General features: G+C 46.1%; 1 protein-coding gene across 1 annotated transcript in view; it reads left to right on the top strand.

Annotated features, from left to right (window-relative positions):
- Positions 1-17,643, top strand: part of LOC124712073 (alpha-crystallin A chain-like) — a 51,724-nt gene that overhangs the window by 19,193 nt on the left and 14,888 nt on the right. Inside the window, exon 2 of the mRNA XM_047242368.1 lies at positions 2,067-2,288. Within this exon, the coding sequence (XP_047098324.1) occupies positions 2,067-2,288 (222 nt within the window). The remainder of the gene's footprint in view (positions 1-2,066; positions 2,289-17,643) is intronic.

The following is a 17,643-nucleotide window of genomic DNA, read 5'->3' as shown; positions in this document are numbered from 1 at the left end:
ATGTTTCACCACTAGCAAGAGATGATGGACTACGCTTCATTGCGTGTCATCCACCCTGATGCCACCCACTCTGACCAGGGGCCCTCCCCACGGGCGCCACCCAGCCACAGGAAAGGCCACCTGGCAGGACGGCCACTGCCGGGAGTCCTGATGCCCCAGGGGGATGGGCATCTGCCCCTTGCCATATGTGGGGAGTTGACAGTGCAGGCATCAGCAGAGCGATCCCTGTCTGGCCAGGGGGCTACAACCAACAGGGTACATGGCAGCCCCACCACAATCGACTGGCTACCGTGCTGGATATCAGGTGCAAAGAATTCCATAGTCATTGTCGACGCAGAAAGCGACACTGCATAGTGCATGGTGGAAAACGCACCCAGGAATGTGTCCTCGCCCAAGACATGGAAAATGGGCGGGGCTGCAATGCAACGAATAGAAAGTGGGCTAAAGATCTCAATGCACGATGGACATACTGCACCATGTAAGGCGCCCTTCCCCAATTGGCTCGATCTTCAGGAAAATTTTGAAGAACAGAGTTCAAACCCTACAGGGGACCATCACATAAAGGCCGAAACGTGTGAAACTCCTTTTAGTCGCCTCCTACGACAGGCAGGAATACCTCGGGCCTATTGTAACCCCCGGACCTGAACTGAAACCGTCGCAGAACGGAAATGGTACGTTTCCAGACATGCGTTCCTATTCAACATGTTATCCACTCACTCACCTGTACAAGTCCCGAAGTTTGTAACGGGAGTTTGCGAACATGCTGTATAAGGACTGTTTTTAGAGTTCAGCGTTAATGTTTTGTATTTTTTTACTGTTTAGGTTATAACTTTTTAGTTGAATTACGACTGCATTGTCAAAGATTACATTTACTCTGTGTTCGTGTTTCACTCTTGATGAGTAACATCTTTCAATGTTGTTCACGAATATTGCACCTTAGTTGACGACTTTGTCGTTTAACGTCTGATGATGACCAATGTAAGCCGAAAACGATTAAGTAAATAAATTAATTCTGTAGCACATAGACAATAATGAGCTTTTCATTTATAAAAATACATTGAATTTCGTTCTTGTTCTGTTTAATCCTTGTCCATTTTTTCTAGAAGCACCTGGTAGGAATTACGTATCATTATTTTCGCCAACTTACAACGAGGTATGATCTTTGTCGTTTCTAATATCTTATCCAACGCTTCGCACAGAAAAACAGTTGTTTAGTTTTGGCCTTATACCCACACTGAAATCTTCCATTATTATCCTGTAGTGGGATTTGCTGTCAGTTAGCGTTTTCTGCAGCTCCTCATACACTGTGGTGACAAAAGTCACAGGATACCTCCTAACACCATGTCATAAGGTACCTGCTAACACCTCCTTCTGCCACGTCATCCTTAAAAATGAAGTTGGTGAATGACTGCAAATGGTCTCCAAGTAGTTGAACATAACCATTTCCAGACAACGATCACTTCAGTTGGTCATGTAAACACACCCACACCTTTATGGAGCTGCCTTCAGCTGGCGCAGTGTCTATGAATTCCCGTCGTGCGAATATAATCGTCTGGAACCGCGCGACTGCTACGGTCGCAGGTTCCAATCCTGCCTTGGGCATGGATGTGTGTGATGTCCTTAGGTTAGTTAGATTTAAGTAGCTCTAAGTTCTAGGGGACTGATGACCTCAGAATTTAAGTCCCATAGTGCTCAGAGCCATTTGAACCATTTTGCGAATATAATCTCGTCAGACACCTTTTGATATGAATCACGTGAGTACAAATCACGGCTCCGCCAATGCACTGCCCTTTTATTCCTGGTGTACGCGTCTGACCGGCATCTGTATATGTGCCTATCGTTATCTCATGAAATTTCTTACCTAAGTTTATAGCTCTTCCTTGTTAGAATGTATGAAAGCTGATGAATCGCATTCAGTAAGTTCCACAGTATTTTTTTCCTGTTCCGTCTTAGCCTATTTCAGTATTTGTAACATATCTTATTTAAAACAAAGCATACACAATAATTACATCATGCTCCCTGTTCCGTTCTTCTGACGGAGTTTACTGAACTCAAATTGCGTAAAGGTTACCTTGGACGTCCAACATTTCAAAGAAGGGGATTTGAAAGTGAAAGTGGTCGGCAACCAGGTGGTGGTTGAGGCGGAGCACGACGAACGTCAAGATGAGCACGGCCTCATCTCACGCAGCCTGAGGCGCAAGTACGCGTTGCCGGATAACGTGGATATCGAGAAAGTGGCATCAGAACTATCCTCAGACGGCATCCTCACTATCACTGCTCCGAAAAAGGTAAGCAAACAGCCTGCAGAACCTTTTAATCTCGAGTTCATTTTTCAATCAGCTCCTATTTGTTAAAAAGATAGAAATTCATGAATTACATTGCAATGTCCATAAGGGTGGGATTCTTTGTACTCTACTAGTTGCTGGAAGTACAGCCCCATGAAGGCGGCGTGCAACAAATGTCAGTATGGTGTTACGCGTACTACAATTTGAATATACACTATTGGCCATTAAAATTGCTACATCAAGAAGAAATGCAGATGATAAACGAGTATTAATTGGACAAATATATTATACTAGGACTGACATCTGATTATACACTCCTGGAAATTGAAATAAGAACACCGTGAATTCATTGTCCCAGGAAGGGGAAACTTTATTGACACATTCCTGGGGTCAGATACATCACATGATCACACTGACAGAACAACAGGCACATAGACACAGGCAACAGAGCATGCACAATGTCGGCACTAGTACAGTGTATATCCACCTTTCGCAGCAATGCAGGCTGCTATTCTCCCATGGAGACGATCGTAGAGATGCTGGATGTAGTCCTGTGGAACGGCTTGCCATGCCATTTTCACCTGGCGCCTCAGTTGGACCAGCGTTCGTGCTGGACGTGCAGACCGCGTGAGACGACGCTTCATCCAGTCCCAAACATGCTCAATGGGGGACAGATCCGGAGATCTTGCTGGCCAGGGTAGTTGACTTACATCTTCTAGAGCACGTTGGGTGGCACGGGATACATGCGGACGTGCATTGTCCTGTTGGAACAGCAAGTTCCCTTGCCGGTCTAGGAATGGTAGAACGATGGGTTCGATGACGGTTTGGATGTACCGTGCACTATTCAGTGTCCCCTCGACGATCACCAATGGTGTACGGCCAGTGTAGGAGATCGCTCCCCACACCATGATGCCGGGTGTTGGCCCTGTGTGCCTCGGTCGTATGCAGTCCTGATTGTGGCGCTCACCTGCACGGCGCCAAACACGCATACGACCATCATTGGCACCAAGGCAGAAGCGACTCTCATCGCTGAAGACGACACGTCTCCATTCGTCCCTCCATTCACGCCTGTCGCGACACCACTGGAGGCGGGCTGCACGATGTTGGGGCGTGAGTGGAAGACGGCCTAACGGTGTGCGGGACCGTAGCCCAGCTTCATGGAGACGGTTGCGAATGGTCCTCGCCGATACCCCAGGAGCAACAGTGTCCCTAATTTGCTGGGAAGTGGCGGTGCGGTCCCCTACGACACTGCGTAGGATCCTACGGTCTTGGCGTGCATCCGTGCGTCGCTGCGGTCCGGTCCCAGGTCGACGGGCACGTGCACCTTCCGCCGACCGCTGGCGACAACATCGATGTACTGTGGAGACCTCACGCCCCACGTGTTGAGCAATTCGGCGGTACGTCCACCCGGCCTCCCGCATGCCCACTATACGCCCTCGCTCAAAGTCCGTCAACTGCACATACGGTTCACGTCCACGCTGTCGCGGCATGCTACCAGTGTTAAAGACTGCGATGGAGCTCCGTATGCCACGGCAAACTGGCTGACACTGACGGCGGCGGTGCACAAATGCTGCGCAGCTAGCGCCATTCGACGGCCAACACCGCGGTTTCTGGTGTGTCCGCTGTGCCGTGCGTGTGATCATTGCTTGTACAGCCCTCTCGCAGTGTCCGGAGCAAGTATGGTGGGTCTGACACACCGGTGTCAATGTGTTCTTTTTTCGATTTCCAGGAGTGTATTTTCACGCAATTTGGGTCCACAGATCCTGAGAAATCAGTATCCAGAACAACCACCTCTGGCCGTAATAACGGCCTTGATACGTCTGGGCATTGAGTCAAACGGGTACAGCTGCCCATGCAGCTTCAACACGATACCACAGTTCATCAAGAGTAGTGACTGGCGTATTGTGACGAGCCAGTTGCTCGGCCACCATTGACCAGACGTTTTCAATTGATGAGAGATCTGGAGAAAGTGCTGGCCAGGGCAGCAGTAGGACATTTTCTGTATCCAGAAAGGCCTGTACAAGACCTGCAACTTGCGGTCGTGCATTATCCTCCTGAAATGTAGGGTTTCGCAGGGATCGAATGAAGGATAGAGCCACGGGTCGTAACACATCTGAAATATAGCGTCCACTGTTCAAAGTGCCGTCAATACGAAGAAGAGGTGACCGAGACGTGTAGCCAATGGCACCCCATACCATCACGCCGGCTGATACGCCAGTATGGCGATGACGAATACACGCTTCCAAAGTGCGTTCACCGCGATGTCGCCAAACACGGATGCGACCATTATGATGCTGTAAACAGAACCTGGATTCATCTGAAAAATGACGTTTTGCCATTCGTGCACCCTGGTTCGTCGTTGAGTACACCGTCGCAGGCGCTGCTGTCTGTGATGCAGCGTCAAGGGTAACCGCAGCCATGGTCTCCGAGCTGATAGTCCATGCTGCTTGAAGCGTCGTCGAACTGTTCGTCGGAGGTTGTTGCCTTGTAAACGTCCCCATCTCTTGACCCAGGGATGGAGAAGTAGCTGCACGATCCGTTACAGCCATGCGGATAAGATGCATGCCATCTGGACTGCTAGTGATACGAGGCCCTTGGGATCCAACAAGGCGTTCCGTATTACCCACCTGAACCCACCGATTCCATATTCTGCTAACAGTCATTGGATCTCGACCAACGCGAGCAGCAATGTCACGATACGATAAACCGCAATCGCGAGAGGCTACAATCCGACCTTTATCAAAGTAGGTACGCATTTCTGCTCCTTACACGAGGCATCACAACAACGTTTCACCAGGCAACGCCGGTCAACTGCTGTTTGTGTATGAGAAATCGGTTGGAGACGTTCCTCATGTCAGCACGTTGTAGGTGTCGCCACCGGCGCCAACCTTGTGCGAATGCTCTGAAAAGCTAATCATTTGCATATCACAGCATCTTCTTCCTGTCGGTTAAATTTCGCGTGTGTAGCACGTCATCTTCGTGGTGTAGCAATTTTAATGGCCAGTAGTGTACAAATGATAAACTTTTCACAGCAACTGATGAAAGAAGTCTGATTTCTGTTTACGGAATGATTCTGCTAAATAGGGTAAAGATGCGGGAGATGTTGCCTGAAGTGCTTTCTAACGGAGGTACATCCACTTGAAAGTCGACATACAAGAACTGTGACAGTGTCCTTGTCAGCACCAAGCTGACTGACCACCAGCATGGGGTGAGACGGACGACTATGTGGAACATTCTTCACGACAGCTGACACTAACTGTATCATTACAACGTGTACAGGCCTTAGTACCTAGGGACGTGCCTCCGCGGCAACGATTTGTCGCATACGCCACCACGCTGCTGGGATTTCTGTCATGAATCCTATACACAGATGAGGCTGTTTTTACGAGGGTTGGTACTGTAAATCTTCACAATACCGGTCTGTGTGCTAAACATAACCCCCACGTTGTGGTGGCAGTGGACCCTTAGCATGGGTTCAACCTCCCATCCACAACGCCTCACAGGCACTTCCTATGGTTGACACTGCTTCCCTCCTGGAAGACGTGTCGTTGGTGGTACAAAAGGTAATGTGGCTACTACATGTTGATGCTGGAACTCACTGCCCTTTTAAATACAGAGCTAAAACTCCAGTACAGACACAACATTTCTGGTGTGTTCTCGTGTGGCCTTTCAGCCACTGAAACTTATGCTGTCAAAGATCTTTTATCTCCCCCTTCAAGTGGATGTTCCTCCCTTGGAACACACTTCCAGTCATATTTCCATATAACCTTTCTTGATCATTGCCATCTCAACAGTTTGTCCCCCTTCAGCAAAATCATACTGTACGAGAGGAGATTGTAAGTCGAGACTCTCCATCAGAAAGACGCTGGTGTGGAAAAGTTAAGTAAAGTAAACTTCCCATGATGTGTCACTGCCAAAGTGACATAGCTCGATGAAACTTGTACCGTACATTCAAAGAAGAGTTACAGAGCAGTACAAAGGACGACTGTAAGAAATATGCGAAGAGACGAACGGAAAGAACGTGTTCATTCAAACACAAGAATTACAATGGAGACACCGTGATTCATGATGGTCCCCTGGACATTATAATAAGATGGGACGTGGTTCTTGAGAGGGTGAGTGATCAACGCGGACGGAAATGTATGCTCTGCAAGGTGTTCCCATGCTGGCCACGAGGGTGGTGGGAGTTGTTGCGATAGGGCGTTCCATTCCTCCGCCGTTGACAAGTGCTGGACGGTCGCTGGTGCGTGTGGACATGCTACAACATGGCTCCCAAACGCATCCCAGATATGTTCGACGGTTTTCCATTCAGGGGAACTGGCATACCAGTCCACTCGTTGAATATCCTCCCTGTCCATTGGCTCGTCCACGTGCTCTCTTAAATGCGGTCGCACATCGTCATCCATAAAAATGAAGTCCGGTCCAAATGGACCTCTGAAAAGAGGCACTTGGGAAAGGAGTGCGGTGTCACAATAACGTTGAACGATGAGTCTACCGTACCGTGTTGAAACAGTTGGAGGTCAGAACGCTTTTGGGACATTATGCCTCCCCACACCACAATATGTGGACCACCAAAGCGAGCACGTTCGACAATGTTCCTGGATGCATTACGTGTTCCCCCGGCTCGCCATATAGGTACGTCCGGAATTGCTAAACAGATTATATTTGCTCAAATGCGCGAAGAGCGTGTGACCCGACTGTGCTCTTTGAACCAACGGAAATCTTTGAACAAGGTACAATCAATGGTTAACGTTACTGTGACACTGTACTTCTTCTCTACCTGTATCGTTTTCAATGGCGAATTCGGCGCTGACCTCATTTTTATGTACGACAGTGCGCAACCGCATCATACAACACAGGTGGAACGAGAGGATGCTGAGCGAATGGACTGGCCTCCAAGGTCCTCCGATTTGAATCCCAATGAGCACGTGTGGGATGCGTTTGGGAGATATACTTGTTTAACCGCAGGAACAAGCCAAGTCTAATTACAGTCGTTTTCAGGCAGTACGCCGAGAACAGTACGTAGGAAGGAGTTAAAATTGTAGCGCTGGACGCTGGGAGTGGCATAGGGGTCAGCCGGGGCGGAAGTTCAAACTATCGGGCAGCGGCGCTTGATAAGAAAGAAAACAGCCAACAAAAAATGGTTCAAATGGCTCTGAGCACTATGGCACTTAACATCGGAGGTCATCAGTCCCCTAGAACTTAGAACTACTTAAACCTAACTAACCTAAGGACATCACACACATCCATGCCCGAAGCAGGATTCGAACCTGCGACCGTAGCAGTCGCGGGGTTCCAGACTGAAGCGCCTAGAACCGCTCGGCCACCGCGGCCGCCAAAACAGCCAACAGATACAAACGAAGCTCTGTGCAGGGACTCATGATAAGCAGTCAATTAAGAGTATCAACAGAAAACATTCCTGGCTAGAGAGAGAGGTCTGGGAGTGGAGAGAGAAAGAAAGAGGGCCCTTGGTGGGGACAGTACTAAGTCACGAGGAGCCAATGAAGGGCTCAGGACACAGTGCGTGACCATATAGGGAGAGGCGCCTCTACCCCTCCACTCAGCCTCTGAAGAACAATAACAACAGCAATACTTAAACGTTACCAAATAAGGGCAAGTTGCCTTCGATATACGTCATGCCAAGCGCTGGCGGGGTCGAAGGGGGAACGCTAACTAAACTCGAGAGTACGCCGCTCTGCGAAGCTTCTTGTCGAGTAGTTAGTCAGCGTGGTAGCAGCAGCTGACTTGGGCTGAGGAACGGGCTGTAGGCAGGCAGCCGGAGATAGTCGCTGAAGAGCGTTAGGGCGTAGCCGTGGGACTCTGACGTAGGGCGCTAGGAAGTATTGCTCAGCTTCTAGTAGGCAGTCGGAACAGGTGGGATCAGTCACCGTCTCTGTATTTGACTTGGCCTTCCAGTGAATGCAATCACCACGCAGTTAGGGTGAGCTGTAATTATTCGGAATAAACTGCAATTTGTTAAAGTTAGCAAGATTTTAATTCCACCCACGTCCTAGCCTTGTACCTTCACACTAGGAATTTCCACATCTTTGTTGTTGTTTTTGTGGTCTTCAGTCCTGAGACTGGTTTGATGCAGCTCTCCATGCTACTCTATCCTGTGCAAGCTTCTTCATCTCCCAGTACCTACTGCAACCTACATCCTTCTGAATCTGTTTAGTGTATTCATCTCTTGGTCTCCCTCTACGATTTTTACCCTCCACGCTGCCCTCCAATACTAAATTGGTGATCCCTTGATGCCTCAGAACATGTCCTACCAACCGATCCCTTCTTCTAGTCAAGTTGTATCACAAAATTCTCTTCCTACCCAATCCTATTCAATACCTCCTCATTAGTTATATGATCTACCCATCTAATCTTCAGCATTCTTTTTTTGTAGCACCACATTTCGAAAGCTTCTATTCTCTTCTTGTCCAAACTAGTTATTGTCCATGTTTCACTTCCATACATGGCTACGCTCCATACAAATACTTTCAGAAACGACTTCCTGAAACTTAAATCTATACTCGATGTTAACAAATTTCTCTTCTTCAGAAACGCTTTCCTTGCCATTGCCAGTCTACATTTTATATCCTCTCTACTTCGACCATCATCAGTTATTTTTCTCCCCACATAGCAAAACTCCTTTACTACTTTAAGTGTCTCATTTCCTAATCTAATTCCCTCAGCATGACCCGACTTAATTCGACTACATTCCACTAGCCTCGTTTTGCTTTTGTTGATGTTCATCTTATATCCTCCCTTCAAGACTGTTTATTCCGTTCAACTGCTCTTCCAAGTCCTTTGCTGTCTCTGACAGAATTACAATGTCATCGACGAACCTTAAAGTTTTTATTTCTTCTCCATGGATTTTAATACCTACTCCGAATTTTTCTTTTGTTTCCTTCACTGCATGCTCAATATACAGATTGAATAACATCGGGGAGAGGCTACAACCCTGTCTCACTCCCTTCCCAAGCACTGCTTCTCTTTCGTGCCCCTCAACTCTTACAACTGCCATCTGGTTTCTGTACAAATTGTAAATAGCCTTTCGCTCCCTGTATTTTACCTCTGCACCCTTCAGAATTTGAAAGAGAGTATTCCAGTCAACATTGTCAAAAGCTTTCTCTAAGTCTACAAATGCTAGAAACGTAGGTTTGCCTTTCCTTAATCTAGCTTCTATGATAAGTCGTAGGGTCAGTATTGCCTCACGTGTTCCAACATTTCTACGGAATCCAAACTGATCTTCCCCAAGGTCGGCTTCAACCACTTTTTCCATTCGTCTGTAAATAATTTGCGTTAGTATTTTGCAGCTGTGACTTATTAAACTGATAGTTCGGTACTTTTCACATCTGTCAACACCTGCTTTCTTTGGGATTGGTATTGTTGTATTCTTCTTGAAGTCTGAGGGTATTTCGCCTGTCTCATACATCTTGCTCACCAGATGGTAGAGTTTTGTCAGGACTGGCTCTCCCAAGGCCGTCAGTAATTCTAATGGAATGTTGTCTACTCCTGGGGCCTTGTTTCGACTCAGGTCTTTCAGTGCTCTGTCAAACTCTTCACGCAGTATCGTATCTCCCATTTCTCTTCATCTACATCCTCTTCCATTTCCATAATATTGTCCTCAAGTACATTGCCCTTGTATAGACCCTCTATATACTCCTTCCACCTTCCTGCTTTCCCTTCTTTGCTTAGAACTGGGTTTCCATCTGAGCCCTTGATATTTATACAAGTGGTTCTCTTTTCTCCAAAGATCTCTTTAATTTTCCTGTAGGCAGTATCTATCTTACCCCTAGTGAGATAAGCCTCTACATCCTTACATTTGTCCTCTAGCCATCCCTGCTTAGCCATTTTGCACTTCCTGTCGATCTCATTTTTGAGACGTTTGTATTCCCTTTTGCTTGCTTCATTTACTGCATTTTTATATTTTATCCTTTCATCAATTAAATTCAATATTTCTTCTGTTACCCAAGGACTTTACTAGCCATCGTCTTTTTACCTATTTGATCCTATGCTGCCTCAGTACATCATCTCTTAAAGCTACCCATTCTTCTTCTACTGTATTTCTTTCCCCCATTCCTGTCAATTGTTCCCTTACGCTCTCCCTGAAACTCAGTACAACCTCTGGTTTAGTCATTTTATCCAGGTCCCATCTCCTTAAATTCCCACGTTTTTGCAGTTTCTTCAGTTTTAATCTACAGTTCATAACCAATAGATTGTGGTGAGAGTCCACATCTGCCCCTGGAAATGTGTTACAGTTTAGAACCTGGTTCCTAAATCTCTGTCTTAGCATTATATAATCTATCTGAAACCTGTTAGTATCTCCAGGATTCTTCCATGTATACAACCTTCATTGATGATTCGTGAACCAAGTGTTAGCTATGATTAAGTTGTGGTCTGTGCAGAATTCTATCAGGCGGCTTCCTCTTTCATTTCTTAGCCCCAATCCATATTCACCTACTATGTTTCCTTCTCTCCCTTTTCCTACCACCGAATTCGAGTCATCCATTACTATTAAATTTTCGTCTCCCTTCACTATCTGAATAATTTCATTTATTTCATCATACATTTCTTCAATTTCTTCGTCATCTGCAGAGCTAGTTGGCATATAAACTTGTACTAGTGTAGTAGGCGTGGGCTTCGTGTCTATCTTGGCCACAATAATGCGTTCACTATGCTGTTTGTAGTAGCTTACCCGCATTCCTACTTTTTTATTCGTTGTTAAACCTACTTCTGCATTACCCCTATTTGATTTTGCATTTATGACCCTGTATTCGCCTGACCAAAAGTCTTGTTCCTCCTGCTAGCGAACTTCACTAATTCCCACTATATCTAACTTTAACCTATCCATTTCCCTTTTTAAATTTTCTAACCTACCTGCCCGATTAAGGTGTCTGACATTCCACGCTCCGATCCATAGAACGCCAGTTTTTTTTCTACTGATAACGACGTCCTCGTGAGTAGTCCCCGCCCGGATATCCGAATGGGGGACTATTTTACCTCCGGAATATTTTACCCAAGAGGACGCCATCATCATTTAACCATGCAGTAAAGCTGCATGCCCTCGGGAAAAATTACGGCTGTAGTTTCCCCTTGCTTTCAGCCGTTCGCAGTACCACAACAGCAAGGCCGTTTTGGTTAGAGTTACAATGCCAGGTCAGTCAATCATCCAGACTGTTTCCCCTGCAACTACTGAAAAGACTGCTGTCCCTCTTCAGAAACCACACGTTTGTCTGGCCTCTCAACAGATACCCCTCCGTTGTGGTTGCACCTACAGTACGGCTATCTGTATCTCTGAGGCACGCAAGCCTCCCCACCAACGGCAAGGTCCATGGTTCTTTGGTTCTTAGCCATATCAATAGTCTCCCTCTCACTAAGGTCAACCGGCTAAACCGCTTTCACGAACCGTGTCGCTCGATCCCTTGCAATACCCACGCTTGGGACGCGACATACGGCAGCATGCCCACATGCACCAACGACGAGCCAGTAGCTGTGGACGGCACTGCTGGAGAAGTGGGACGCCCTACCACAACTCCTCAGAAGCTTGTGAGCAGCTTTGACGGACGCGTTGCTCAGTATGTCCCACCTTCTGTAATGTGCACAAGAGCATCACTAATCGCGGCGTCTTCAGTGCAATCATCGTCTTCAAAATAAAAGTGACATTTCTGTTCGTCTCATTGCCTATTTCCTTCAGTTACCTTCTGTATAATACCATAACAGTTCTTTCTATGTATGGTCCAAGTTTCACCGAGCTATATTACTTGGCACTGATACATGACAAGGAAGTTACTTTTGTGCTTCAGTTTTACGCACAAATGTAGTATTTAAATGTAGGCTGTCAATTCGTGATATGCCTCGTGTAAGAAGTAGAAATATACGCCAACGTGCGTCGCCATTTGACATTGGCAAGTTTATTATTGAGCGATATTGCTGCTTACGTTAACTGGATTCTCAGTACTGTAATGTGGAGTAAATTAGTTCAGGAAAGCCGTACTCTGTGCCATGCCGGTTCTCAACAGCAACATAGTGTCCACCTGGCTGTATGGAATCGTAGAGTTGCTTCACGTACCACGGATCAGGAAGTAGGTTTGCTTCCAGCAAGACAAGTTTCCACACGGATAGTGAAACAACGTCTGGAGCACCACGGACTGTCCTCACGGCGACCATTGTTTTGGTTTCCCTCGACGTGGCAGCAGAGAGGCAGGCAGGGTGCCAGTGGCGCCCCCAATGTCAATACTGCACACAGGAGTGGCACCAAGCCACTTTCTCAGAGGAGTCCCGGTTCTGTGTGAAGCTTCACCATGGGTGTATTCGTGTGGAGGCTCCGAGGAGAACGAACATTGCTAAATAGTGTTTGTCTTCTTCAGACATAGCCTACGGCCTTGCCGCAGTGGTAACACCGGTTCCGTCATATCTAAAACGAAGGACTCTAAGATTTTTTGGGTCAACACCCCCGCGATTTTGAGAAAATCACCCCTAAAGGTTATGACGAGCAATCGACTCAAAATTGGCGGGATCGATAGATAATTGTAAGTAGAGCATTTTTCATCATCAGGTATGGGGTCCGAAAACGCATACATTTCCAGAAATCGAGGTAAGAAACCACATGCTAAACATTTCTCTCCCACAGCACCGATAATGCCGGCACGGTAACTCAGCGTGTTCGGTCAGAGGGTTAGCGGCTCTCCGTAATAAAAAACAAAAACAAAAAAACTGAGTTCATGATCAACGACGAACTGAAAAGGGTGTCTTACGACGTCCACCCCGAGCAGATACAACGAACGAAAACGAACAAAACGAGATTAAAAAAAAAAAAAAATAGCGCAACGGCCAAGATATCTGGCTGGGAATCGGAGGACCCGTGTTCGAATCTCGAAGAAACCTAGCAGATGTTCTACATTTCGTTTGTATTTTTCCATATCTGAATTGATAGGGATAGGAGGGTTAATAAGGTAAGTAAATCAATCAGGAATGATAATAATAAGGTAGGCAAATAAATTTCTCAATCCTCTTGGGATAGCAAAACAACTAAAATGTTACTGCAGGTCACTTTACAATGGCTCTTTCAGTCACCCTTACGTGTCCTCACTTTTCTTCGAACAACTAGATGGATTGTACTTGTCATATAAACATTCGAAACCAATATACTCACGGCACCAAGAACATCTAATGAATGCAATCTTTCGACAGCTACACTGTTCCTTCCGAAGAGTCGGCGGAAAACAAACTTGGATTACATTTAAAAATATGCCTTTTTCGGGAATTAATTTTGATGCCTGCCACGCATACGATATCATTGCCTGAAAAATTGGTGCTGAAAGTTGGCTATGAATTATGCTGTGAATAGTTATTGCATCCGTGCGGTTGTGCAATTCCCGCTGTGTTTCCAGAAGCATACTGCAATTCTGAAGCCTGGAAATAAAGTTTTTAACCTGGCGATAGAAATAAACATCACACGGCTAGCACACGGGTGTGTAGTTTGGCGGTGTGCACGTCGGCTGACCCTCGCCATCTACAAACAGTGTGTCGTATATTGTAGTATTAATTTGTCCACTCCAGGAATCCAGTATTGGACAAAACTTGTTATCAGAAACGTATGGTTTTAAAAGATTCGCAAGAAATGTTCTGTAAAAGGCATTCGTCAGTTTCCCGGGTTTGGAATGGGTAACGTAAACATTTTTCAACGAGTCGGTTAAACGACCGACCTCTTCTATAAGCCGAGGACCAAATGTAACATTCGTTTCTTGTAAACACAGGAAAACCTTAGGCAACACTTTTCCAGAGGCTGTGATGGCATATTGCGCCGTGTATGAATGTGTTAGTTTGTTTTTACTACCAACTACGACAAGGGTTTGTTTTCCTCCCTTATGCGATAACGTGCGTCGAATGTTCACCCGATACTCGCACCCTGTTTGATCGGTGTTGATCACGTAATCACGATTAAAACCGGTCATATGTGACGTCGTTTGCGTGCTGAAAAGAGCCGACACTTTCTGTATATCTTCTATTTTTTGTACCTCCTTATGGGAGACGTCCCCCCCATGAACCATGGACCTTGCCGTTGGTGGGGAGGCTTGCGTGCCTCAGCGATACAGATAGCCGTACCGTAGGTGCAACCACAACGGAGGGGTATCTGTTGAGAGGCCAGACAAACGTGTGGTTCCTGAAGAGGGGCAGCAGCCTTTTCAGTAGTTGCAAGGGCAACAGTCTGGATGATTGACTGATCTGGCCTTGTAACAATAACCAAAACGGCCTTGCTGTGCTGGTACTGCGAACGGCTGAAAGCAAGGGGAAACTACAGCCGTAATTTTTCCCGAGGGCATGCAGCTTTACTGTATGATTACATGATGATGGCGTCCTCTTGGGTAAAATATTCCGGAGGTATGGTCGAAGTAGAGAGGATATAAAATGTAGGCTGGCAATGGCAAGGAAAGCGTTTCTGAAGAAGAGAAATTTGTTAACATCCAGTATTGATTTTAGTGTCAGGAAGTCATTTCTGAAAGTATTCGTATGGAGTGTAGCCATGTATGGAAGTGAAACATGGACGATAAATAGTTTGGACAAGAAGAGAATAGAAGCTTTCGAAATGTGGTGCTACAGAAGAATGCTGAAGATTAGATGGGTAGATCACATAACTAATGAGGAGGTATTGAATAGGATTGGGGAGGAGAGAAGTTTGTGGCACAACTTGACCAGAAGAAGGGATCGGTTGGTAGGACATGTCCTGAGGCATCAAGGGATCACCAATTTAGTATTGGAGGGCAGCGTGGAGGGTAAAAATCGTAGAGGGAGACCAAGACATGAATACACTAAGCAGATTCAGAAGGATGTAGGTTGCAGTAGGTACTGGGAGATGAAAAAGCTTGCACAGGATAGAGTAGCATGGAGAGCTGCATCAAACCAGTCTCAGGACTGAAGACCACAACAACAACAACAATGGGAGACGTATTTAATGACGTGCCGTTGACGAATTTTATACTCCGATTTTGAAATTTCTTGCCCAAGATAATGATGCAGCAAACGTAAAATCCTTGTTGGCCGTATATTGAAGCGCTGCACCTGCAGCCCAATCCTGAAGTATTCTCGTTGTTGCGTTCTCGTTACGACAAAACGATTCGACAAATCGGTTGTATGTCCACTTATTTATCGCCTGGTATTTGTCGTTTCTTGTCCCTCCTTTGACGATATCACTTTCACACAATTTGAAGTCCTTCTTCCTTTTCAGGGCTGTTGTTGCTCCATTCTTTTGCAGTGTTTGTAAGTTCCAATTTGGATGATTCCTGACTAGTGCCTTTACTTTTACTTAAAGGGATATAGCGCCGTAGTTCAATCGTTTAGTAACCGGTTCGTAATATTCATTGGGAACAGATGAAGCACATATTCCCAGTGACGTGAATATTTCCAAAGTGTTATGACCATTTTGCGATTCACTAGTCGGGATATCTTCCACTGAATCACCTTCTGCTTCGTCTTCATGGTATAGTACTTCAGTATCAACAAAAGTCATTTCATTCGTTAGCTCCAAAAATCACTCGACGATAGCCGCTCCTACCAATCTGGAACGCCGAGAAACAGAACTGCCTGCTTCCGGTTGTGCACTGATAATGCATCTGTCTTGCAACACTTTTACAAACCAAAACACAGCGTCGGTAACTTCCCGCTTGCCATCGTCTGTGACAGGCTCCCAACTATATATTACAGCGCTAGTCGAAGGGTGTACATCCTCCATTATTCAGATTATGCACCTGAAAGATATGACACAACAAACAATAACTAGTTACTACGGCATGAACAGACGAGCTAATTACTGTAAACTACATACAGTACTCGTCTTATGTTACTTGCGGAAGAAAACTGTATTCATTCACAAAACGTATTTCAAGCGGCGCATTAACGATGGAAAAATCACTACATGTATCCAAGAGGTTCGCGACAGCCTAATGACGGAAAACAGCTCTTTCCGATTGACTTCTATAGCGCTCGTGCTGGACACCTTCTCTCTTCCAGGTTCACAACTATGATATGACAAAGAGGCAACCGGGACAACATAACCCTACCCGAGTGCATTCTTTCCCGTGCCTCGCTGTAAACAAACGTCGCGCGTTTGGCTATCTGTGATCCCTCGTGTGGAATTCGCAGCACTCTTACTCGGAGCTGTTTCCATGTGACAAGGCTTAAAAGTATAATACTTTACTAACACAAGGCGTTTGGGAAATTAGTTTGCCTACCTTATTATTATCATTCCTTATTGATTTACTTACCTTATTAACCCTCGTATTCTTATCAGTTGAGATATGGAAAAATACAAATGAAAAGAACAAGATCCGCTAGGTTTCTTCGAGATTCGAACACGGGTTTTCCGATTCCCAGCCAGTTACCTCTGCCGTTGTGCTATTTTTCTCATTTTATTCGTTTTCGTTCGTTGCATCTGCTCGGGGTGGACGTCGTGAGACAGCCGTTTAAGTTCGTCGTTGATCGATTAACTCAGTTTATTTATTTATTTCTTTAATTTTTTTATTACAGAGGGCAGCTAACCCTCTGACCGAGCACGCAGAGCTAACATGCTGGCGTAAAATGCATTTACCATGTGGGTACAGAAGCAGCAGTTGTAAAAGTTTCTTTCCTCGGTTTGTGGAAAAGTTTGCGTTTGCGGACCCCATAGTGGATGATGAAAAATGCTCTCTTTACAATTATCTATCGATCCCTCCAATTTTGAGTCGATTGCTCGTCATAACCTTTAGGGGTGATTTTCTAAAAATTGCGGGGGCGTTGACTCAAAATATCTTATGGTCCTTCATTTTAGGTTGTACACAAGCGACCTGCCAAATTTGAGCCGAATCGGTTGGCCGTGTCTGAGGCCGTCTCCTTGTCAGCCCTCTTGAGGCCAGTTGAGGAGTTGCTTTATTGATGTGTAGCGGCTCTGGTCTCGTAAACTGACAAACGCCGGACACATTTACATCCACTGGCGACTATGAGCTGAGAATGACACGGCGGTCGGCCGGTGTGGCCGTGCGGTTCTAGGCGCTTCAGTCTGGAACCGCGTGACCGCTACGGTCGCAGGTTCGAATCCTGCCTCGGGCGTGGATGTGTGTGATGTCCTTAGGTTAGTTAGGTTTAGTTAGTTCTAAGTTCTAGGCGACTGATGACTCGGAAGTTAAGTCGCATAGTGCTCAGAGCCATTTGAACTATTTTTTGGTCGGCCGGTACCATTGGGCCTTCAAGGCCTCTTGAGACTGAGTTTAGTTAGCATCGTCATACGAGAGCAGCACCATCCGTGATGGCTGTTTTTATTATTCATCAGTCTTCTGACTGGTTCAGTGCGGTCTACTGCGAATTCCTATCCTGCGCCGAACTCTTGACTTCT

Source organism: Schistocerca piceifrons, chromosome 8 (genome assembly GCF_021461385.2).
Source record: "Schistocerca piceifrons isolate TAMUIC-IGC-003096 chromosome 8, iqSchPice1.1, whole genome shotgun sequence".
Taxonomy (NCBI): domain Eukaryota; kingdom Metazoa; phylum Arthropoda; class Insecta; order Orthoptera; family Acrididae; genus Schistocerca; species Schistocerca piceifrons.
The sequence above is the reverse complement of the archived record's forward strand: the minus strand, read 5'-3'. Positions and strand labels throughout refer to the sequence as shown.